Source organism: Mastacembelus armatus, chromosome 8 (genome assembly GCF_900324485.2).
Source record: "Mastacembelus armatus chromosome 8, fMasArm1.2, whole genome shotgun sequence".
Taxonomy (NCBI): domain Eukaryota; kingdom Metazoa; phylum Chordata; class Actinopteri; order Synbranchiformes; family Mastacembelidae; genus Mastacembelus; species Mastacembelus armatus.
In genome coordinates, this window is record NC_046640.1 from 16,296,978 (window position 1) to 16,322,332 (window position 25,355).

General features: G+C 39.0%; 1 protein-coding gene across 6 annotated transcripts in view; it reads right to left on the reverse strand.

Annotated features, from left to right (window-relative positions):
• The window catches only part of prkcab (protein kinase C, alpha, b), an 80,884-nt gene that overhangs the window by 52,147 nt on the left and 3,382 nt on the right, over positions 1-25,355 (reverse strand). For 5 of the 6 annotated variants that reach the window (XM_026324639.1, XM_026324638.1, XM_026324637.1 and 2 more), the window contains exon 3: positions 3,977-4,059. In XM_026324639.1, the coding sequence (XP_026180424.1) occupies positions 3,977-4,059 (83 nt within the window). Of the gene's footprint in view, positions 1-3,976; positions 4,060-4,506; positions 4,585-25,355 lie in introns of those variants that run through there. The other variant, XM_026324640.1, reaches the window with a different exon arrangement.

The following is a 25,355-nucleotide window of genomic DNA, read 5'->3' on the forward strand; positions in this document are numbered from 1 at the left end:
GCATTGGTGTGTGACTTAGACGTTTTCTTTGGTTCATTCAAACCATCCACCTGTTTATCCTCAGTGCAGGAACATCAAGCTGCTTGGAGATGGTCTTGTATCCTTTATCTTGACCATCCTTGGCAATAAGTTTCTTCTTTTTCTCATCAGACAAATATTTTCTTTTTCTTGTCCATGTTCAGTGTGTTGCAGACAATGATATCAGCTGTACGATTCACTCCTGTGATACTGATTCTAGTCATTCTAAGGGTTTGTTGTAGAAGATTTTTGTAGAATAATCAGAATTTGTTGTTTTATTCTATAGCCATCTAAAGCTATGCAGGTATTCATAAACACTTTTCAGGAAGAATGCAGTATTGTTTCAGTGAGGTGTAAGGTACTAGCATCTGTATATGTGTCTCCAGTGAGTCACATGATCAAAATTATCAAAATCAAAAATCAAAATCAAAATTTTGTTGTATATAATGACACCTACCTATAATCAATCTGCATAGCTGTAATGTGTTAGAGCACCGACACATATGATCCACATGGATGATTTTAGTTTGCATGGTTTCATCACAGGCACTGGTCTGTGGTTTTTAAAACCCTAAATGTTCTTCTTGGAAGCTGCTTTAATGGAAAAAAGAAAATGAAATACTGACAAGATTAAGAGAAAATAGGTACTTCGTGCTGTTTACGTATGAGCTAGTCCTGTATCATTTGGAATTCAAAGAGGTCTATCCCCAAAGGGCTCCCTATTCACTCTGTGCCAGAGCCAGTTGGTAGATAATGCACACAAACACAGGCAGGCCCAAATTAACAATAGACACTTGAAGCCAGTAATGCAGGTGTGTGTGCTTGTGTGTGTGAGAGAGAGATAAAAGAGAGGAAGGGAAAGAGAAAAATAGTTTGGCAGGAAGATAGACAGCTTGAGTTGAGGAGATGCATGGTTGAATAACAAGAAGGTAACCAAGCAGTGATATAGAAAATGAACAATGGGTCTTGGAAGGCGAAAGCCAAGACTAATGAATCTTTAAAAAGACAGCTAGATGAAGAGAGGCCAATACAGAACAACTGCTTTGATAAAACACACGAAATAAATGTGCTCTCTTGATTGCCTGGGATGATACAACAGCTAAACTAAGCTCCATTGATTTTCTATCTTTTTAAAACACTTTAATGACTTCTGATGTTACTTAATAAGGAGAACCTGGAGATCACAGTGATGGGTTGCTGAACAAACAGTGTACAGTCACTGCAGTTAATCAAGTGTATTAAAAATTAAGTCATTAAAAACAGAGATCTGTCCTTGTCCATGTAAACATGAGTGAATATCAGTGCAGGTATGTATCTCCATCTTAATTGGTGTAGGAAATGAACAATCATTAGCTGGTGTTTTGGTCTGGTGAAACTGAAGCGTGAGGGCACCAGTATCTAATGGGCTCTTTATGTTTGAAGTGGCACAGTAGAGATGCAGAAAGTATTGGAAGGTATGAGGGCCTGTCCTCTGTATGTGTGCCCAGATTGTATGTGTTATTCGTCCAACAAGCTGATGCTTGTTGCATATAGCTACACAGATATCAGGGCACACTGCAGCTTTACCTCCACCTCTTATCCAACCAAGGACACATCCCATTTCTGGCTGAAGAGGAAACTGATGTTCGATTGTGAAGGAAGCATCAGGTGTGCACTCCAAAAAACAGACGACATACCCCAAGACCCAAAAAGGTCAGACTCCAATACTGATAAAACACTGCCACCCTGCCATGGCAGCATTAATTGGATTTGGGGCAGAGAATAGCTAATGAGGGCCAGTGTTATCATAGCTGAAAAAGATTAGATAGGTTAAATATTTCTTCTTCTTTTCCTTTCGGCTGCTCCCTTCAGGGGTCGCCACAGCGAATCATCTGCCTCCATTTAACCCTATCCTCTGTATCCTCCTCACCCACACCAACTATCCTCATGACCTCCTTCACTACATCCAAGAACCTCCTCTTTGGTCTTCCTCTAGGCCTCCTTCCTGGCAGCTCTAACCTCAGCATCCTTTTACCAATGTAGTCACTGTCCCTCCTCTGAACATGTCCAAACCATCTCAATCTGGCTTCCCTGGCTTTTTCTCCAAAACATCTAACATGAGCTGTCCCTCTGATGTCCTCATTCCTGATCCTATCCATCCTCGTCACTCCCAGAGAGAACCTCAACATCTTCAGCTCTGCTACCTCCAGCTCTGCCTCCTGTCTTTTTCTCAGAGCCACTGTCTCTTAACCAGACAACATTGTTGGTCTCACCACTGTCTTGTCCACCTTTCCTTTCATTCTTGCTGACACTCTTTTGTCACACATCACACCTGACACTTTCCTCCACCCGTTCCAACCTGCTTGCACACGTCTCTTCACTTCTTTTCCACACTCTCCGTTGTTCTGGACTGTTGACCCTAGATACTTAAAATCCTCCACCTTCTCCACCTCTACTCCCTGTAACCTCACCATTCTACTTGAGTCCCTCTTATTTACACACATGTACTCTGTTTTACTGCGGCTCGGCTTCATTCCTCTCCTTTCCAGAGCAAACCTACACCTCTCTAGATTTTCCTGCACCTGCTCCCTGCTCTCACTACAGATGACAACCCTCTGCATTTACCCGGCACATGAAGACACTGGTTTGTGCCCCCCTGTGGTTGCATTGGAAAGGTTAAATATTTAAGTGTTATAAATTCAAGATGTGTAAATTTTAACATTAAGTAGTCAGTACAAAGTTGAATATTATTTGCTTCCATACACCTGATTATTATATGACACTAGATACAAAATGAAAAGGCAAACAGGAAATCTTAGTACTGAAATGTGTTCATGTTGAGAGGGTTACAGGTGGTCCAAAGGCACACCACTTATCCACCACCACACAGCATTCACACCAAGCACAGTACTGGCAGTTTCACAGAGTGGGATGCTGATCATGTCCTCCACACACACTAGGAAGTAAAAAGAAAGTGCTGGTGAAAGTGCTGTCAATCCATTTATCCTGTGAATGTCCAAAACAGCAATGTTTGACTGTTTCCTAATATCTCCTTCTCAAAATGAATGAAATGAACTATGCAACATACTTCAGAGAAAGGTTTGCATTGTTGTTATATTAGCAGGATTACTGCTGGAAACTGGAATTTATGCTTTTACTTTGGCTGTCTGTAGGGTAGAATTTGATACCACTAAAAAAAAAAGTTATAATCTTTTTAAATTTTACATAATAATCTAATCTTTTCTGTTTAGATTGCTGTACAGCCAACAGTAACATGTTACAGTGAGGCAACCTCGAGTAATTATATTAACACAAGCAAAGGAGGAAGTTAGATTGACAAATTCATGTTGAGCTTGGCTTGTTGGACATTGTGTATTTTACACTTTTAACTTTTACGTTTGTGCAGTCTGTGTGTCCGAAATATTACAGCATCAAACCTCCTAGTGGGATTAAATGTTGGTCTCACACTTGATACTTGAGGATCAGTGTTACTGTTCTTAATAATTCATTTTTGCAACAAGGTGGAATTTCATTGCATTGTGCTTTGTAATCATTATCACAGCTTTCCAATAATGCTTTCTCAGTTTCACTTTTGCTTCCAGTGAAGACAGAGGCAAACTTCTGTCTTCAGCCTTTATCGTCAATCTGTTCAGCTTGCTGAGTATGCTCCTAAGACTCAGAGGTGCATCCATCCTTCACTTGGCATTTTAAACTCTCCTTTTCTGATTTTAGCTCAGCCTTCTGACTTTTTGTCAGTTTGACATTTGAATGGTGTTCACATTGATGTAGAAAAACTGTATTGTATAAGTAGTGCAAGATTAATTCCTACTTATTTGAAAAAAAAAAACATTTACAGATAGCATCTTGTTGTAATATATAGTATATCACAGAATTATTGCTACTGTGTGTCTTTGTATACAGATTGATACACTCAGGTACCTGGATATTAATAGATAAGTTGTGTAAAGCATTAACTTACATCTGTGTCAGGACCCTTGTCGGCTCCAGGGCAGGAGAAGCTGACAAACTCATGGCAGCGTTTGTGAACCACAAAGCAGCACACTAAGAGAGGAGAGAGAAGAGACAGTTTTATAGTAACAGATTATGACATAACACTGTGTTGTGCTGTTGGTCTCATCTTGTTGCTACATGAAGATAAAGTTTAACCAACAAATCTGCCTCTTAAGGGAAAAAAATATAAACACACCAGAGACACAAGATGATATCCTTATTTTGTCTAGTATCTAATGCAAGTTCTCTGACAAATAGAGAGCGAGCTTCTAAATAATCATCAATCAACCACAAAGTGAATTTGATAAGCCTCCCCCACTTGGACGCACAAGCAAATGCATGCAGACAAACAGTGCACCCACACTCACGCCCACACAAAAAAATGCCACTGTGTGATGTTGTGTCTTCTGCAGCTGTCGGCTCAATACTGTCTGTTCAGTTGATGCAGATTGCATCGTTGTCTCCCACTGAACTGGGATATGCCAAAGTGTCACTCACCGTGACATGGCTGACATGACACCTGATGCTGCTATCACGTCATCAGAAGTGGCATTTACATTTGGACGCTGCCACAGATCTGGAGGGAAAAGCAAAATTGTGGACATCTGTGACAGCTAGAACACAAGCTGACTCTCTGACTCTCACTCTGTACCCAAATGTATTTTCTCTGCCATTATTTGAAATCTCTCATTCTTTCTTCTTTTTCATTCTCACACAATCTGTCTGCTTCGCTCATTGTCAAGCCGCCTGCTTGTTCATGTGCATTTTTGTGCTCCCCCACCATTGTATTTGTGTGGTTTTTGTCTGTAACTGTGCCAGCGAAGTCGCAGTTGCCAGACAATCTGACAGGCATTGGTTAAACAAGAGAAATGAGTTTACTGAGAAGTCCAAGAAACAGCAGGGATCTCGACTGTCCATGAAAAAGGCTGCAATTAGATATATTTCAGATAGATGGATAGGCTGTAACACTCGTACGTTTTTTCTCTGGATATATGTATCAGAGATGAATATCCGTTCCTACCAGTATAAAGAAATGGAAGCAGAGAGGAAGAGGAGGGGGTAAAAAGCTCAGCAAAATAATAGTGCACATTGATTTATCCATGCTTTCAAGTTGTCATCTGTGCCATTTTTCATTTTCATATATTACAGTATAAACAGAAGCAGGCTGGGTTCTATGAACAGGTGAAAATGCAGATGGTGAGAATTTCTAGGACCCAGTCAGTGGAGAATTGTTTATCCACAGAGGATAAATCATATTGATTTGATGATCTCCTGACTTTTCCTCTAGTACCACCTGCAAAAACTTTGGTTTATTACCAGATACCAACAAAACTGAAGACACTCCCATCCGATGTGAACATCCTTACATGCTAAACTAAGATAGTGAACATTAAATGGACAATAATTTAGTTGTACAATATATTAAAATGAAAGGCAAGATCATTTAGACTACTGCCCCCGTGACAGACAAGGGATAAGTAGCAGAAAATGGATGGATGGATAGATTGATGAATGGAGGTGAGATCAAAACACCTTTTCTTCCCAGAAGCAAGTGAATAAACCAGTAATGAACACTTCCAGTACAAAACCTCATTTAAAATCCTTAACTGTTGAATATATGTAAGGAACTATTTTGCTCATTGCCGTAGGAGATTCAGTCTAACTTTATTTCTGAAGAGGTACAAAACCCATGAAATCTGCTGTATTTTCATCTTCTGTGCTGCAGCTCTGTGAGACACACTTTTATTCAGCAGGATTAAATCTGAGTGCAACCATCAGGTTTTTCTTTTCCTCTCCACAGCCTACTTATAATATGTGAATCACGGGTGTAATGACGTCCGTACGTCTTTCCCTCCCTCAGCACTTCTCACACCCTCAGCCACACATCCACTCATCTGCTGCTTTCTCAATTAAGGACTGTTCTCAGACCAGTTTGACTTTCTGTTGGAGCAGGGCAGACTGACTTGACACTGATCTCAGTTCAGAGGTGAAGAAGGGCGGCTAAGCTCTGCAGAGTGGAAGGGATAAATCTAGTCTTGGATTGTGTGTGTGTGTGTGTGTGTGTGTGTGTGTGTGTGTGTGTGTGTGTGTGTGTGTGTGTGTGTGTGTGTGCGTGCATGCGCACGTGCATGTGCATGTGTGTGTGTGTCAGGCAAGCTTACGCAGACTTACTCAAGACAGAGACTGTTTCACTGTGAGTATAATCCTTGGCATCAAATTTCATGCTCATCCACACGCACACATCGATACACACATTAATCTAAAAGCTGTCTTAAGAAAGTAGGACCCAATATGCTGCAGTTGCTGAAACACAGAGGCACTCTGGGAGCTCATGGGACTTACATGTGCCTCACCAATCAGGAGGAAAGCTGTGAAGACACCTTACACTTACACCTGCTCACCATGGGCTGAATCAACGGAAAATATAAGTTTCTTCACAAACTCCTATGATAAGAGAATTAAAGAGGAAGAAACACATTCAAAGTGACCTGGAGGAGTGCTTAATTGAGAATGTTTTAATGCAACTATAATAAATCTTTTCTATGATGGAAATTCAGTAGTAAGAAGTGTAGTTGTCTCCAGATGGTTTAGCTCACGTAGGAAGAGCTGTGTGAAGCAGCAGGAGCAGAGGTGACACAGTGACATATTGTATCGTCAGGGATATTATGATTAATTACTATGGGCTTTCTTTCACAAGCCTAATTGCATAAGCACACAGATAAGGGGCTTTGGCATTACAAAGCAGCTTACACAACGTAAATGCTTCCTTGTCAGCGTGTGCACAGAAGAAGGAAAGCATGTTATATCCTATTTATATATGAATAATTTCAGTATCTGTTTTTATAGGTGGGCTTTTTCAGGCATGTTTTCACACACATTTCATACATTGCCACGTATTGTGGCATTTCTGTACGTCTCTATCCATATGCCTATCTCATCACCACTGATCCCTTAAAGTGTGGATTTACCCCTGGCTAATCTGGTGAAATTTTCTGATCTGACCGAGCCACTGTTAACTGAATATGCTGGTGCCCAGAAGAAAAGGCTTGCAGTGGAGATAAGGGAGAGAGGGCAGGACACCTGCACTGCCAGACCAGCTCAATATTCTCCAGACACATTCAATTGATCTAGGCCCTCAGAATGGGTCCAAACACAAAGAGAACCAAGGCTTTGATCTGAGATCCACAGGCAGAAAATAGGGAAGTGTGCAACAGAACAGATGAATAGGCCAAAAGGTAAATAAGAATTCCACAGGGGTTTAGGGTTTCTACAACTGTACACATGGCTGTTTCAAAAAGATACCGTACTTCACATCCACATCATCTTAAGTATCAAACTATTGACAGCTTTGTTTGAATGGAAATGATGGAGGATGGCAATTGTAAGGAAATTATGCACAAATTATTACTTTTCTTGCAATTATATAAACACACAAACTTCCTCCCAGGCAGGCTGCTTATCATGTAAAATGGTCTGTTTCCCCTTGTTATGACTCTGTCTTTCTGCAGATTGTCACTTCAGACAAGACAAATAACAGGAGAGGAGAGGGTGAGGGAGGTGTATTGTCCTCTCTTGGTTATTTTTAGGCTCAATTCTGGCCAAGGCTGGAACAGTGTGTACTGAACCCCACTGTGGTGGAGATGCGAGGGAAGACATTTCCTCTTCACTGCTCTGCACCTGACCAATAGACACTATAAATACCAGGCAGCAGTGTGGTGATACACGTCCACGTGCAAACACAGTGACATATCATAAGCCAGCATGCATGTGAGAGAACAGTAAATGATGAATGAAAAGCCACACACTTTTTTTAGAGCATGTGTAAATGCTGAAGGAGAGACGCAGAAAAAGCCGAAAGACAGAGGAAATCAAACAGTGAAAATGCTGCAGTCTGCAAGTCAAGTTCTTGTCACATTTTGAGTTCAGAGGTGAAAGAGAACTGTATCATTTTCATAAAGCAAATTGCTTTATGACCTAATGCACCTGATTATACCTAGATTAGCAGATTACTATAAGAGTAAGAATAAGAGTAAAGACATTCTGAATAAATGTTTTGGCAAAACTATATATCATCACAGAAGCACAAAAAATGGCCTAATTTTAATGCCATGACCTCTGAACTCTGGTCATTGCAGTGAGTGACAGATCTGAGCCCTAGGTTACATGACCCATAACCACAAGATCTCCTGAGACTGGTGTAGATTGATGGCCAGTGACTGATGCCCTGACAGTGCAGTGAATCAGATAATCTTTTTCTTTTTAGTTTATTTTATTCCACTGCAAATTCAGCCAGTTTTATACTGTTTTCTTTACAGTTGAAATAACAAGCTTGATATGTACTGACCTGTATACTGTAAACAATCAGAACAGACACATTTGCCATAGCTTGTTAATAAGATGATTCATTCTTCTAATGGCTAGTGTTAATTAGCTCATGTTTACTTGGCACCACACTGCATTTGAAATACTGTACATGACAGAATTTGAAGTAATGGTTGCCTTGTGCAGGAAAAACACATAATGGAAGTTTACAGCTCCAAACACTTTATCAAAATATTTTATGAATATGAGAATTCTGTTTGTATCTAGCAGTAATCTGCATCACTATATTGTCCTGTTGTATGAATATGCATGATTGCAACATGATGCTTATATTGCCAAAACCCCACCTCCTTGGTCTCCTCCCACACAGCATTGCAGGCAGGCAATGGTATTTATCACCTTGGCTCCCTGTCTCCTGAGATCTGTGTCTGATTGTGCATATCTGGGTAGCTTGTTACAGCAGTCACAGACGGCAGAGATGACATCCTCTGAGTAAATGCTGTCTTTGCATGATTTCTCACATTCTCACCATATAAACCCTAAACAGCCACACATAAGATCTGTAAAACTGCAGTACAAATCCCAAATTGTGCAGAACTGGTGATGAAATTCCAAACTCTCACCTACACCATCTTGTATTTCCCCACATATCTCCTTGATTCAAAAAAGAAGCAATAAATCTCATTTAGCACAATGATCTAATATTCAGCCTTGCAACATGCAACATGACTCTGTGTATGGTGATGTCAGTGAGTCACTGCACCACTTTGGTTTATACTGAAATAGTTCAACAGTTATTAAAATGAAATGGCATGAACTTTGTAGACAATTATGGTCCCCAGAGGATGGATGACTTTGACTTTGGTGATCCCCTGCCTTTTCCTGTGGCACCACCATGAGGTTGACATTTTGGGTTTTTATTGAAATAGCTTGGCTGCTGTTGGATGGATTGCCATATAATTTTATACGGTGTTGTGAAAATAAAGCATAATAACTCTGATCCTGGTGTTCAAGCTAGTGCCATCATCATGTGAACATTTCCTTTGTTCGAAACTTATTTCTGGCCAAATACCTGCAGAAATAATGACATTCCTATTTCTCTGGTGCTTTTTGGCAAAGGTTAGTTGTCGTCATGTATTTTAACATACTGGGAGTATTTTGCTTAAGAAATTGCTGTGTCTTAATATAGTCTCCCAGAGCCAGCATGGCAGTAGACTCATAATATATATAGTTATGCATATAATTAGTCATTATTACAAACTTTAAGCTTCATGTTTTAGCTGCTTTACATTTCTTGCACTTAGTATGCAAAAATGGGCACATATACCTGTCAGTCAGCCATATCGAGTATGATGGACACAGACACACATAGTTGTACACATGCAGCCCCTATTTTTGCACACACTTTTTGCAGCACTAATAGTGTTTGTATTAAGAAATGGCCACAGGGGGACTGGATCAATTATTCCAAACTACAGGTGGGAGTGCTTGGCTGCCAGACATCTCTGAGTCACACAGGGGAAATAGTGATACTGCCTCATGAATTAAATATAAGTCTGAACACAGACGAAGACACATACAAATATACAGGTTTAAGTACATATGTATATTTATATGAATATGTTTGTGCTTTAGATCACACATACTTTACGTCATGTATTTAGACACATATTACAATGCACATAAATGCAAACACGCTAAGTATAGCACACATACAAACATATACATATAAACACTTTCATTCACTACTAGTATATATGTCTGACAAGACACAGACCAGTAAGTACACACAAATTGTACCCTCGGTAAGTCTGGTTCCCGTGTCTCCTCATCTTATCAGTTATTGTCAGATACAAGCGGAGACACACACATAAACACACACAGATGTCCTGTCAGTGTTGTACAGTGTTGTCCCGTGTCTGTGTATCAGGTATCATAGACGTAGTAATGTAATGAGTATGGCTAACTGTTGTCCACACAGAAGCTCTGAGGCTGACATTTCTGTACAGAGACAGCACCAAACTAGACATCACTGGGAGGTGTGAGCAGGCATGCATGCAAACAATCACATGTAACAAAACAAGTACCCGAGTATGATTACATTCCCAAACACAGTCAGTCACCTAAGGTAATAACACTGACTCTGGCTTCTTTTGTGCAGTGCACACAAAGCAGGCAGTCAGGCAAAAGGCGAAGGTCATGGTCTAAGTCTGATGCCTGGGAACAGGCTGATACCACATCAACATCACAGCATCTTTCACATCTGCAGCATGTATGTCCTAGAATAATTTATGTGGGACCGGAAAAGGCAAGGCTAAATTTGTCTCTGGACATTTTGAAATGTGGTTCTTTTCTCCCCATTATTTTAGTCACTTTCTCTAACAGGCCTTTTTTTCATCTTTATCACTTGTCTGTCATTTCATTTCACACGCCAAGACCAAAATTTAACATTTCTCATAAAACAGTGACCTTAATTAAAACAGTGGCAGAAACAAATCATTTAATATAAAAATACGTTTGAATTAATTCACAATTAGAATGAAGTATAGTACAAAGTATATTTTTAACTACTGAATAAATAAACATATTTACCATTGCTATATAACAGTCTGAATTATATAAAATACAAACAACTGAGCTCTATTCTCCACTAGTGGCCACATGTTATCTGATGTTAGAGCTGAAAGGCCATAATGCCAACTGCTGATAGACAACTGAAAAAATGTGGCAGCTGAGCAGGTTGTTACGTTTGCAACTCAAAGGTGCCAGCTTTGATGTTTTTAGTCTTGACCTTTGTCTTGCCTCGTACTGTGTCTCATACTCTCCTCACATCAAAGCAATGAGCTGAGATGCTTTTTACTTCTCCATCACTTTCTTGTGTTTTCACACTTCTGCAGCTTTTCTCTGGAATGGCATTATCATAAATCTTTTATAAAGCTGATCTTACAATAAGCTCCTAAAATCTTATATATATCAGAGTATTTCTCTGGAACATTAAAGCAACAATAAGACTTTGTAAAAAGAGATAAGATATTTCTTAGATTTCTTGCCAGTTGTTCTAGAGTTAAATTTATTAGCAATATAATACACCTTTTTCAAATTGAAACCAATTCAAATAAAGTTGTATCTTACATTTGGTCTTTGTTGCTCATTAAAAAAAAACTGAGGATATATTTAAGGGCTTTGAAAGTTTCTGTTAACACAGTCAAACCAATTTCTGAACAATGTGTTTGAAAATTTACACTCAAATATCTTATTATAATTGTTCAAAGGTGTGTATACAGTATACGTGTGTGTATGTGCACAGAAACCTACAGGTCCAAGAGCTCCCTTCAGCTCAGATGTTTAGGTCAGATAGAAGTCTTGCTTGATAATCAATTCATTCTGAACTGAAGTACAGCATGAATACTACAGCTTGTGGCAGTTTTCACTAAAAATAGCAAAGGTCCCCCTGCTGATCAAAGGCTACTACTTCAGATCCTGTTCTGTGTCAAGTGTACTATGTGACACCTGAATCACGTACCTTTTGCAAGTACAAATTAGCACAAGACGCCAGCATTAATAGCAACTACTTCTACAAATTTTCCAGAACTGCCTTAGTTGAGCTGCATGAATAATAGTAAATTTATGTATGAATCATATTTCTACCTCTGTGATGGGAGAATTACACATCTATCTCCAGTCAGATGAACAAACACAATGCCTAAATTAAGATGAATCATCATAGCCTTTTGAAAGCATGAAACACCAGGTAGTAAATCTTGAATAATACTAACAAATTAATTTGACACTATAATAGCTGATATGCACACAGGTATCGAAGCTCACAGTTACAGATAGAAGAGACACTAGAGACACTGCTGATTTTCTATTAGATGTCTGAGACTGGTATTGCGTAGTATAAAATCAGTTAAGACAGCAGTTTAAAAATAATACCAAGGGGAAAACTGGCAAAACAAATAAAATAGAGCAAAAAGTTGACAGGATTGCAAACGATGAAAAGGTAAAATGTATTTTTAAAAAAAAGGAAATAAAGAACGGTGGGAAGGACAATCAGTTTTGTTTCAGTTTATATTATCCGGTTGTGGGTCAGGAGACAGTACACATCAGAGAGTAGTCTGAGGCTGAGCTGATGAGCTGATCCTGTGTCAGATGGGACCAGTTTAGTTCACAGCAGACTAGACAATTGTCACCATAAGGTCTGCTCTCCATCATGGCCAAACACACACAAACTATATCCATGCATTCATACTACACATGTACATACTGTACACCTTTCCACACACCCTTCTCCTGATGCACAGGTGCCAGAAAAAAACTTGAGGTGGATACATGTGGACACAGCCAAAACCCAGAGACCTGAAAACACACACTCTAGCACACGCTGGCACAACCTTTCATTCTCTGTCCCACTCTTAAGCCACCCAGAAGTGTATTTTTGAAGCACGAAAACTGCAGAGCCCCAGAGCAACACAGTCATGCTGTATTGAGGTCAAGAGGCTTTAGCCAGAAAACCTGGCCATTGAAAGTAGAGAAGCAGTCAGTAAACTGTAGTGTTGCTTCAGCTGCTTTATTGCTGATTAATAGCACTCGGCTGAGAAAGGGAGCATGGCTCTTCTCATCAGTAGGTGTCTCAGTGCTTGGCTAACTGGCCTAGTTAATCCTTTTGCCTGCATCCCATCCTATGTACAGCAATTAGTCAGCCTTTCGAGTGCATGGCTTGTATCATTTGGAGCTGAAAAACAGAGAGAAACCCAAAGGCAGCAGCTGTGGTGAAATGGCATTCTGTGCTTTCTGCAAGATGGTTTCAATTAGCACCTGCTACCTCCCACACTTCCCTAATGCTTTCTTCTCATTTTATTGTCAACACTTTTATCTTTGACTTTTTTTCTGTTCAGTTTTAACAATGATCTAACCTTTTCAGCCCTGCTTTAAAGATAGCAGCTTCGAACAGGTCAATCAGCCTGTTCAAACCACTTTACAACTAGAAGTGCTTTTTAAAACTCTTCTGCTTAGTACGTACACTACATCCACATCCAGAAAACATTTCGTTTTAATGTCTAGATGTAATATAAGCTCATAAATCCAGGCTTTTGTTTTGATCATTTAAAGGAACAATCCATTGTATTAACTTTATCAACATTGTGAAAACTGCCATTACAAAGCAAAACTTAGCAAGTGGTGAGTTCAAGCATTGCATAGAAATGCACAGTGACATTGCTAACGTGTTGGTGTTTAGCAGGTATAATATTCATGGTGGTCAAACAGTTGCTAATTAGCCCAAAAGAAAAAGTATAGTTGAGGATGATGGGATAATATTCCAGATATAAATTTTAGTTAAAATGTTAAAGGGCATCAACGTCTTTCAGTCTTTAATTCCTTGTATCAGTAGAAGCTGTAGGAGAAGGTAGCATTCTCCAAGGACCAAACTGAACCCTGGCATCATGGTGTAAATGTGTGCATCATTGACAGAAGTTCCAGTGTCTTAGCAAAAGCTCCCAGACAACAATCACACAAATCATGTTTGCCTAAACAAAGCATGAAATGAGACCAAAAGAAGAGACATTAAAATCTGCTTGAATTTGTAGGGCAAGTGGTTCTGAGCCTTACAACCTTCTCTTTATTTTAACTGCTCTGTAAAGCAGGGTGGTTTAGCTGGCATTGAATTCATATGTGGTTAACCTCATTTTCAGATACAATTAGACCTACCTCTCTGCCACTGTATTTCTTATCAGCTGTCTCTGGCTCCACGTGAAGAGCTGCTCTTACAGACGGGGCCCTAATTTATCACTCAGCAGCGTCAGCTGCCACACTGTTGCAGTGGGATCTGTCCATGTACCCGGCCAGGATCAAAGAGCTGTCACACAGTCTGGACCGGCTTGCCAAGGCTACCATGTCTGTCTGACATTCACAGTGCACTACAGTGCCTGCAAGGGGGTTGCAGTCATAATGTGCTTTTGTAGTATCTGCTAGGTGGAAGCAGACTACGGGTTGTGAAAGACATAGCAGCTGTACAGTTTACAGATGTGTACGTGCAGTATATGAGTAAGTGTGAGCAGCCCTGCTGTCTGTTGCCATGTGGGGTGGGTTTGATGTATGGCTTACTATTCCTGCCTTACAGTGACATTTTAATCCTTATGCACCAGCAACAGCTACAGCAGAATGTGTTAATATTCGCACAAAACACAAAACATACATCTGCAAGACCACGTGTTTAAATGCAATACACTCAATGTGTAAATTAACAACATATGTATATAGCATGACCAGACCATTACTAGTTTTTCTAGTCTTTTTTCATGGTAAATTAAATATCTCCAGATTTAGGCCAGTTCAGTTAGATAAACAGAGCAATTAAAGTTAGTCAGCATAGGCTCTGAATAATTGTGGAGGTTATTATTATTTTTAAGATACTGATTATTATTACTACTACTATTAGCACTCCTGTATACAATTCTTTTCATGTTGCTTATTTACAGTGAATCAACAGAGTTTGTAATTTACAAGTGTTCCAGATGTTTTCATTAGATCTAAATCTTACAATCTAACTTTTGGCTCAAATTTTCTTAAAATTTTATGCAATAACATCAATAACATGTCATACATTTCTATGTACTAATTTAACAAGGCAAATGTATTAGCTCTTTATGTGTTTTTCCATTCTTGCTGCACACCAACGTGCAGCAAGAAAGGGCATTATATGCATGACAGATGTATCAAATTATGTTTTAATTTAAAACTTCAGAACATTCGGGTCTTGTTTTTCTACCTGCTGTGTGTTGATTATAAGTATATGACTGCACCACATACACATTTATTGGTATAGCTATTGATACCTGAGTGAATGGCTTAAAATAAAACTGAAAACCTGTGCAGTAAATTTGCACACAGAGAGCAAATACATGTTAAATGTATGGATAGATAAAATTAAGGTAAAAGGGGGACTGATTAGCTCATAACATCACTATCAACATTAAAACAACAACAGTCAGCAGGGTCTGTAGCAGTAAACTGAGCTTGACCTTCTCCTATACCAATAACAATAACAATAATGGTTCCTATTATCTGTAATGGCTCATAAAGTAACGGAGTGCTTTTCCTTTACCATTAGCATTTCGTCCCTCTGGCTTCAATACTGAACTAGCAAGATTTGTTGGGCAGTTCTTCTATTGCTAATTCACCATGTTTATATTTCCTATTTCTGGATACAGAGAAATAAAAATATGGTAGTGTTTGGTGGGAAAACTAAACAGATTATGAAAACAGGACTGAGGCCAAAAAAATGTTTTTTGAGCACTAACTTAAAGTCTAAACTAAAGTCATTAAAATCCACAAGATCTACACTGTTGCCACAATGAATTTCAAACCAGCAGTTGGTTCAAACAAGATGCAGCCCCCTCAAACCCACTCACTCATTATACCTACAGTAAGGGCAGTGAAGATAAGAGTAAGCATAATGGATTAATTCGTTCAGTTATAAAGCAATAGGTTTGATTTATGGCTGTATATTTGTCCATTCAAGCCAGATTTTGGTTTTCATTCAATATTCCATTTCTGTTCTATTGTGTAACACAATGTGGTGTTAAAGAAACAGGAGTTATAATTTTGCAAATTCTGACTCGCATTAAAACATCAGAACACACAAAATCCAAGAAATACTTTCCTTTGTAACTTCATCCATGGCACCCATGAGACATTAAACACAGATCAAAGGATAAAATTGCTTCCATTCTACCACACTGGTGCCAAAAAAAGACAGAAGCAAAGCAGTGATTGTCCCCTGTGGTGCTTGTTGCTATATTTGCCCTGAGCAGAGAAGAAAGACTGGAAAAGACAAGAAGGAGACACAAATGTGACACCTTCAATTAGAGGCCCAGAGTTGACAGCCTCTGTCCCCTGTCCTCCCTCCTCTACTCTTCCCCAAGATGAGGTGAGCATAATGTAGATGGAGCTCTTGTGAATGTGCCTGAATGTATATAAGAGAAACAAAGGAGAGGTTTCTATGTGCATTGATGGGTTCATATAGTGTTCACTGAATTCCTATTAGTTAACCGATCACTTTTAAAGCAGGCAACCATTGTGCATGTGTGTATGAGAGAAAGAGAAAGAGTGTGTTGTATGTGTGTGTGTGTGTGTGTGTGTTCAATTTAATGTCTCCCTAGAGTCTTTTCTGGACATATTACCAAGACTCATTATCTCTGTACATCATCAGCTCGCAGTTTTCCATAAGGTAACATATCTGTTCCTGTGTGCTGGTATTTACATGGAGATATTAAAAATCATCCTTACACTACACATAGTCAACTCAGTTAGAGCTAAACAAGTCCACAACATGCACCTACCTGTAAAGAATACTTTACAGAGCCTGAAGGCAGTAACTACATATTTGGCCAAAACTGAGTTAAGACATGAATCTGATTTGGTTGATATCTTATGTTAACAGTGAGTCATGCCTTAGTAATTTATTTATTTTATAACATATACAACAACAATCTTACATCACAACAGAAAAAAAAACACCAGATAAGCTTTTCAAAATGTCAAAAACACATTTTGCTTGTACTTTAGATGTATTTTTCATGCACACATTTAAACTGTCCAAAGGGATTGTAGTACCAAAATGCATTTTTGGGGATTTGTAAGGTTTGTGAAAACAATAATAATAATAATCAGCATTAAGAGTATAAAATTATGTGTACAACTTATATCTTTTAGGCAGTTTGGCTAGGAGGTTTCAAACTTCAAACGGCATTTTATCAGTGGCACTGCTTCAGTCATGCTTTCTGTTGACAATTTAACAAATGATCTACTAATTGATTCTTCACATCTAGGTAAAAATTTCCTGATTTTAATTTGTTTACAGCTGGGAATCTGTTTCTGGTGGTAAACATGTTGACAGATGGGCAGTCAGGTAAAAAGGGAGCGAGGTGTGAAGATGACTAAGAGCTGAGCTGCAATCTCGTACTGGGTGACCATCAACACACTCACGCACTCACATTCAGAAATCTTTGTGAGGACATTCATTGACGTGATGCATTCCCTAGCCCCTTACCTATCATAACTAAGTTCCCAGCTCCAATCCTAATCTAAACCTGATACTTACCTTAACCCTAAAACCAACCCTCAAACAAACAGAACGTGAGGACTGACCATAATGTCCTTACTCAAACCGGTCCTCACACTGTCAACTATAATGTACACACACACTTTCAGCACCACAGGAGCAGGAAGAAGGAACACACGCTTCAGAAAACTGGCACACACATTTTCTAACCCTCTGCCTCTCCCTGCCTCCCTGTCTACTTGCATCTTTGTCCTTGCACAGAAATAGCAAAAATATTACGGTGAGGCTGGGAAAATCCCATGTGTCCAGGCAAGCCACACACTGCTTTCCTTCTGTGTTTTTGTTACATTTTATCTGCACCTTACTTGCCGTTTTCTTCTCAGCATGATTACAATTTTATAGTTTAAGGAGTTATCTGCCTTTATTTATACAGATTTAACTCAGCTGTAACCCGAATCAAAAACACAAGATTTGATTTAGCATTTAATTTCAATGACACAATATTTCTCTAGTAAACAAATTACCTTTAGGTACCTAAATAGAACAAACGATTTAAATACATCACTTTGAACAGATTATTTTTTTCAGTTTTCTGACATTTACTGAAAATGATTTGTTGTGAAAGTGATTAACAAATGAAACCCCAAGAGACAAGTAGCCAGATACTGCAGGATGCACTGCTACACCATTCATTTACAAAACTTGTGTTAATCACTATTGATCACTGCAGAGGTGTGCTCATCCAAATTTATAATGATGTTTGGCTTGCCAAGCATTTAATATTGAAAATAGAGCAGATGAATAATGGTTCTTGCTTACTCAGTACTTAATAAGCACGATGACATTCTTTTATGGTTACTGATTTTCATCCTACACTGACCTTTCCTAGGACAGATAGTACAGATTAATGTAACCTTTTGAGAGTAATAAATAAAATTCGATTCACGTCTTAATTTTTATTTTGTGTCCTTGGACCACTGAGCATCACAGCAGAAGTCACTCCAGTCTCACATACATATGCAGACCCAGTGAGCTCAGAATCCACCTGAGTGGGCATTATGCTCACCTTATGTGGGTCAAGACTTGATATGACTGTCTTAAACCACTCCTGAAACAGCCATGGGTGTAATCACTGCTGTATTCATTAAACACAGCTGTGGTGAGAGGCAATCACTTCTGCTCAAAATTCCCTTGGGCAGAGTTTTTCTCTCCAGAATATAAAGCCGTGCTGCACACCCCACACAAATACACACTTACTTTATTGATCCATTCACCTTGAGTTTGAGACTAAGGGCGCTAAATATATTATATGTTGTCATGGCAACATACATATAGAGGCACGGATGTGGTCAAATGTCTGACACAGCAATATACAGTAGGTCCTGTATTATGTGCTGGCAGTCACTCTTTTATGTAAATCATTGGTACATGATCTATAAGGGATAAAAATTCAATAACAGCCATCGTTCCTTCCCTAAAGTGAAGGCTAGTTTCTCTCTAAAAACCTTATTTCACAGGTTCCACTATAAGCTCACCCTGCATCAAACAATGCAAGACAAAAACAAGGCATGAATCTATGCAAAAAAAAAAAAAAAAAAAAATCATACAAACACCATACTGGGAAGAAGAGGTCACAGAACAGATGCTCCAATAGTGTCGTAGACCCAGTTGTTTATTGCCTCTTGTCAGGATTCTTCTTTATCTTTTCCTTTTCGTGCCATTTTTGGAAAACCACAAGGATTAAATCAAAGTGCTATGACTGCTGGTGTCAGTCTTCACTGTTGTTTATCCACGCAGCACAAAAAAATGCTGCCACATGTAAGTTTTTCAGGGATGGTCTCACACACATCCTTCTAGTATCTTCATCATTCCTTCTCTTCCAAGATTTCTCACTCTGAGCCTTTTCCAACTGCTCTTTTGCCTTTGTTTGTTAAAACAGAGATTATTACTGAACAGCATGTGTCATCTTATTACGTTGCACTGTGTTTCAGCAAAAACACACAGGCAGCTCCCTGACAATTAACTACCCACTCTCAGCTGAGTAATGCCGCCAAGCCTCGAAAAAGACCCCTTTTTAATGTCACCAGATGACATTGTGTTATGCAAGCAAAACATTGTGACATGATCTGCTGAGACAGTCTGTTAAAATGAAAATATTGCACTCGTGGCGGTCACTGTTGCACTGAGAATGGGGGCAGAGTCTGTCGTGAATTGAATATGAAATGGTCTCTTCCCTGCTTTTGTTCTGGAGAGTGCCATCACCTAGTACTGATGGTTTGGAATTTCATCACTTCATTAATGTCTTGATTTTTACTGCCTTGTAAGATTACACACACTCCACACAGGCAGGCTCAGAAATGAATTATCACAGATTCTATTAGTATAAATGGAAGCTGAGGAGGTAATGCCAAGCTCCCATGTTATCATTTAAGGCCTATTTGGAAACAAGGAGTTTTTTATGTCATGAATTTTTCAAGGGAAGTGCTCACCTGGGGTAGGACCTATATTTGTTGGCAGAGATTTGGCACATCACAGGCAGAGTGAAGGCCGAGCACTGTTACCATGGTAACCTTGGCACCCTATGCTGACATGTCTGGAAAGAGTTTACCATAGTGACTGAAACTGTGATATAGAAAAGTGATATAGACAACTTATGCTGATCATCCCCATTATTTTGTGACAGTGAAGGCAGCGGACAGCACAGGTTTCGTGTGTTACAGGTGTCAGAAATATTGTGAGGTATATGCATATGTACTGTACATACTGCATTGTAGGCAATATTGCTATGAAAAGACTGTTGAATGTTTTTGTTTAGTGTCATCTTATATTTATTAATTTATTAATCTGTGAATTATTCATTTTTTAGTTCAGAGGCCAGATTTGATATTACCAATTTTGAGTCATTACTTAAGTGTGGGAGGAAGTACCCAAACAGGATTCAAACCTGGACCCTTCTTGCTGTGAAGCAACACTGCTAACCACTGCACTGCCCCAGTATAGTGTATAACAGTTTTTATTTGGTTGTGCACTCAAAGTTAAAATCCCTTTTTTTTGTTTAAATGAAACCTTGTATGACACTATTTTGGTTGTCAGTGTTTCTACAGTCTAAATGCCTCATATATTAAGTTTTCATTGTTAGTGTCATTCCTGTGCTAGATTCAAATTGTCTATGTACAAATGATTCAGAGGTAACAATGTTTGCAACTGTAATGCAACAGTTTTCAGTTTGATCTAACTGATCTAAACCTTTCTGCTGACTTTCATGTTCAGCCCTATCAGAGCTGGTATTAGGTTAACGCTAATGCAAAACTACTGCTACTGTTTCATATTAAGGCTTGCTTTTATATAGTAGTCATGCATTTGTCTGCATGCATCTACAAATGGGTGCCACTAGTTTCTGTTAGTGTACAGTACAGTATGCAGTACAAGCTATTTGTTTATGCTTTAATGCTACTTCTAAATCCCAAAGTGCAAATGATCTGCTGTCCTCCTGTTCTTCACAATACTGTCATCCACCCTTTCTCATTCAGCATCCCCTCCTGTCCTCATCATCCTCTCTTCACAGTGAGGAGTTTTAAATGAGAGCTCTTTGTCAAGCACCCAGACTGTGGCAATCCCCTTATGGTGAGACATAAGACTGTTTTATGTTGCTCTATCTTAAGGGGTACTAACTGGCACACAGATCCAAAAGCCTTTTGGGCACGAGCTGCAAAGGTTCAACAATTCAATTTGACAAGCTACCAATGTAGAGAGAAGACAAACGAGAGCCAATATCTCTTGACAGTGTGTGACTTTGGTGACTTTTGAGGCACAGAGGCCTGCCACAGCTATACTCAGTATTTTAATCTGAATTGTTGCTATTGGAAAGCATGTGTGTGGTTTTTGTATTTCTAGAGGATAGAATAGAGTTTTGATGCTACCTGAATAAAGATTTAATGAATCAAAATTACAGAATAGATTCTGTTGAAAGGCAATAACACACAATTTATAAAAGGTCATCAGAAAATGTTGCACTGTCTTTGATAAATACTGAATGTTTTTTAATGGGCTGACTCTACTGTATAACACTTCCTGCAAGGGCATGATGTAAGGAACAAGAACAAGACTAGATGGTTGTAATCACCAAGAGTGGACACGATCTGTTAATATAAAGCACACATCAGAACTGCCCAGAAGAGCTGTTACCATGATAACAACATGGAAATGGCCCACTTTGTTTCTACTGTAGTGTTGAGTGAGGAGTGGAGAGAAAGGGAAAGGAGACAGAGAAGGAGGGTAAAGGAGGGTTGGGGGACATTAGAGAGACCCAATACTCAATAATAGAAAGGGACATTTGAATGTGGAGCAGAGGCAGAATTACACATAATTATCTTGGCTAGCTAAGCTTCCACTCTTGGTGTAATTAATGCCATTGAGCCAAGAGATGGTTTAAAAGTGTTGATATATTAAGGCATGTTTCAGCAATCTCTCCACATTTAACAACCTGATTTTAATGAATTTCAGGCAGATACTTCTAAGACTCAATGCTAAGACTGATAACGTTCAAGAAATATTTGAAAAAAAACTTTAATTCAAACTGAAAGGATTTCTGGATGTTAATCAAATTAGCTGAAATTGATTTTAGATATTTCAGTCACCAACTAGTTTTATGAGACCTTTGATATGGAAACTCTCAGATGTTTTTTTTTCTTTCTACACTGCATATAATTCAAAACACATTACAAGATTTATTTGTGGAGAATATGGTCCAATGTAGCATTTGACTTTGTTGTTTTTCCATGTGCGGATAATTATGCACGCAGTTAAATCAAATTTGCTGTTGGATTAACATTTGAACCGTTCGAATAGTAGAAGTTATAAAGCCGAGTTTTTAGTTGTGTTCAGGGTGACTGCTATTTGCAACGTTTTGTTCTTTCCACTGATGACTTTTTCAGTATTGGGAAAGGAAAGCTTATAATAAATAAGCCTCACTTTCTGGCATAGGAGTGATTTAATGAAAAAACTTACTTACGCTTTTAAACTAATAAATCGACTAACTCATACTATTTCTTACAAATAATAAAATCAGTACAGTATAACAGAACAACACACACCTTTTAAGCAATAATGCATTCATTTGTAAAACAACCAAAGCACAAATTCTGAATTAACATATCCAGGCCACCTTTATATGCAAAGCAGAGTGGAAGAGGAAGATCCTTTAGATCTTAATGGCGTCACTTATGAATAGCAGCGCTGTGCTCCAGCCTGCCGTTGTGTAAGATGTTTATTGTTTGGAGCCCCCCACCAGGAGCTGCACAGCTCTCGCTCTCATTTTCCAACACCCCCACACTTCTGCTCCTTGATTGGTTAATGAGGTCCACTGCTCCATTCTGAGCGGAGGAAGTGATTGGCTCTACACCTACACCGCCATTAGGGCACAGTGATGGTCTCGTTGGAGGCATGTGTCAGCCCTTGTCATGCTAACTGACAAACAGAGTACATGATGTCGCCCACAGGGGTAGCCAATGTCCCAGAGATTGGTGGTGCAGCCTACACCCAACGCCTTCATCTGTGCACATGATGAAGATCTCATCATCACTTGATGAGAAGTAAACAGTCACTGGGTTGGCAATGAAATAGGCACATTGGCTGTATTTGGTTTGCAAATAAATTTGAAACACAGTGCTGCTACAGTTAGAGTGTCAACCATGGACCCATAGAACAGATTCTAGAAGAACCACAAACAACATGGAGATTATACGCAGTACTAGAGCATAGTGAGCAGACTGCAAACACCTGCTCTTCTGAAATGTCCCTGAGCAAAATACTGGATCTGCATGTGAGATGAGAATTTTTCTTCACCACACTACTACTACTACTACCATTTGGTCTATAAAAACTGAAACATGTATTATAGCAAGTTATAGCTCATTGTTTTACTTTTCTGGCCGACAACTTTATTGTTTGGGTTCACTCTCAATGCTCTCACAGCGCTGTTTTTGGCCAGAGCAGGCAGCTGTTTTCAGCAGATAAAGTAAACACAGCAGATTGTATAGCAGCTAAAGACACAGATATTTCCCTCAGGAAATGGTAGAGACCAGAAACAGAGCTAAAAGAGTGAGGCCAGAAACAGCACTTCAAATAAATTATAATGTAGGTAGTTGCTAGTTTAAATTAATTTATGTGCACGTGACAATCTGAAGCATCACTACTCTCATCTAACTTGGCCACAGTGTAAGGTCTGTCATCACCTAGACATAATATTCGCTGCTGTTTTCACTCTGCTCTCTTTCATTGTGTAGTCACAGTGTTTGCTTTATTCTTGCCAAAACTCTGCAGCAAGGAGCCAGAATGTGTAAGAGGCCTCTTTGACTTCATCATCTCTCTCAACCTCACACTTCCACCCATGCAATTGCAAATTTTCCTGTATTTATTTAGACTCATACTTAAGTGTTCACCTTTGCCTTCTTTCCAGCCTCTCTACATTGTTATGTCTTCCCACTTCCAACTGTCTGTTCCTCTATCTTTCTTCTGTCCAGACATAGTGCTCTCCTCCCAGCCATGGGTTCTCAACTCTCCAGATGGCACAGTCATTTCCACACACACGCATTTTCAAAGGCTGGGGAGGGGGAAGAGACAACATGGGGAGCAGAGCATCCACCATGGTGGTGAATGAGCCAGCACTGAAACAAACTCACACTACTGCTTTCAGTGAGATGATGTGGTGTTTGGAGAAAAGTTAAGAGAGCAGGACTGTGATATTAACCCAAATTTAACTAATAATAAGCAATATTAAATGTCATGTTTCAGTGTTTGTTCATGTCTCATATTTTCTCAAAATCCAAACTAAAACTCAACCGATAAATTGAGCTGCAGTTGCTGAATGCTGATCCATCTGTCTGTTCCACGTAATTCAATTTTTTTACCATTTACAGTAAAAAAACTTGAATTTTATTAACCTTGAAGGATACTGTTGATAACGCTGACATTTTTACTCCTTTTATTTAGTGTGACTGCTACAGATGTTTTCTATTTATTAGAAGATTTGAGTTCATTCTGTGGTACTGAACACATCCCTATGCATAGCAAGATCTGCAAAGAACGCAAGCAAGAAAGAAATGTGACAGAAAAACTGCACGTGATGATATTATGCACTTATGTAGGCTATGCAGTATGTGATAGATATAGATGATATATATAGTAGATATTGGCATTAGGGATCAGTGAGTTGAATCTCTTTCATTTTACAAGAACCTGATTGAAGATTTAAAAACTAGCAATACTGAGCATTACATATGTGTATTTACTGGATATTTCTTTTTTTGTGACAATAAATTTATGAGTCATGAAAAAACAAGTCAGTGAAAGTGAGTGGGAATAAAAGAGATCACAGTGAGAGAGAGAGAGAGCGAGAAGGGAGGGGCTGTGACGTCCAAGTGTAGATTGTAATGGTAATGTGTATGTGGGGTACAACTCAGCATGTCCATATGACAGGATGCATCATTACACTTCCCCACAATGGACCATGTCACAGCCAATGAAAGAACAAGCACTTCTTTAAAATGTGCATTAAATACATTAATCACTGTGCAATTTAGGAATATCAAGGATTTTTTTAACTATATTGAATGGAGTTGCATCTTGTGGAGTTCCTACGGTTATTGAAAATAAAGTAGGTTATTGTGAATGTACAGCAATCGCTGGTTCTTTAAAAAATTATAGCAAATGTATGGCTGCTGAACAATAAGACATTACCTATGATCTTATGTTTATGTGATTCATCTATTTGTAATTCTGTCACGCTTATTCTATATTCCTATTTCTAATGTGGGAGAACCAGAAAATACATTTAACGAAACTGCACAGGCTTGGTATTGCACACACAGAGACACTTCAGTACAGTAATAAAGACACGGCACCACTTTGGGTGGCACTCCACTGATCACCATTGTGTGGTGGAAGGTGGGTACCGACAGGA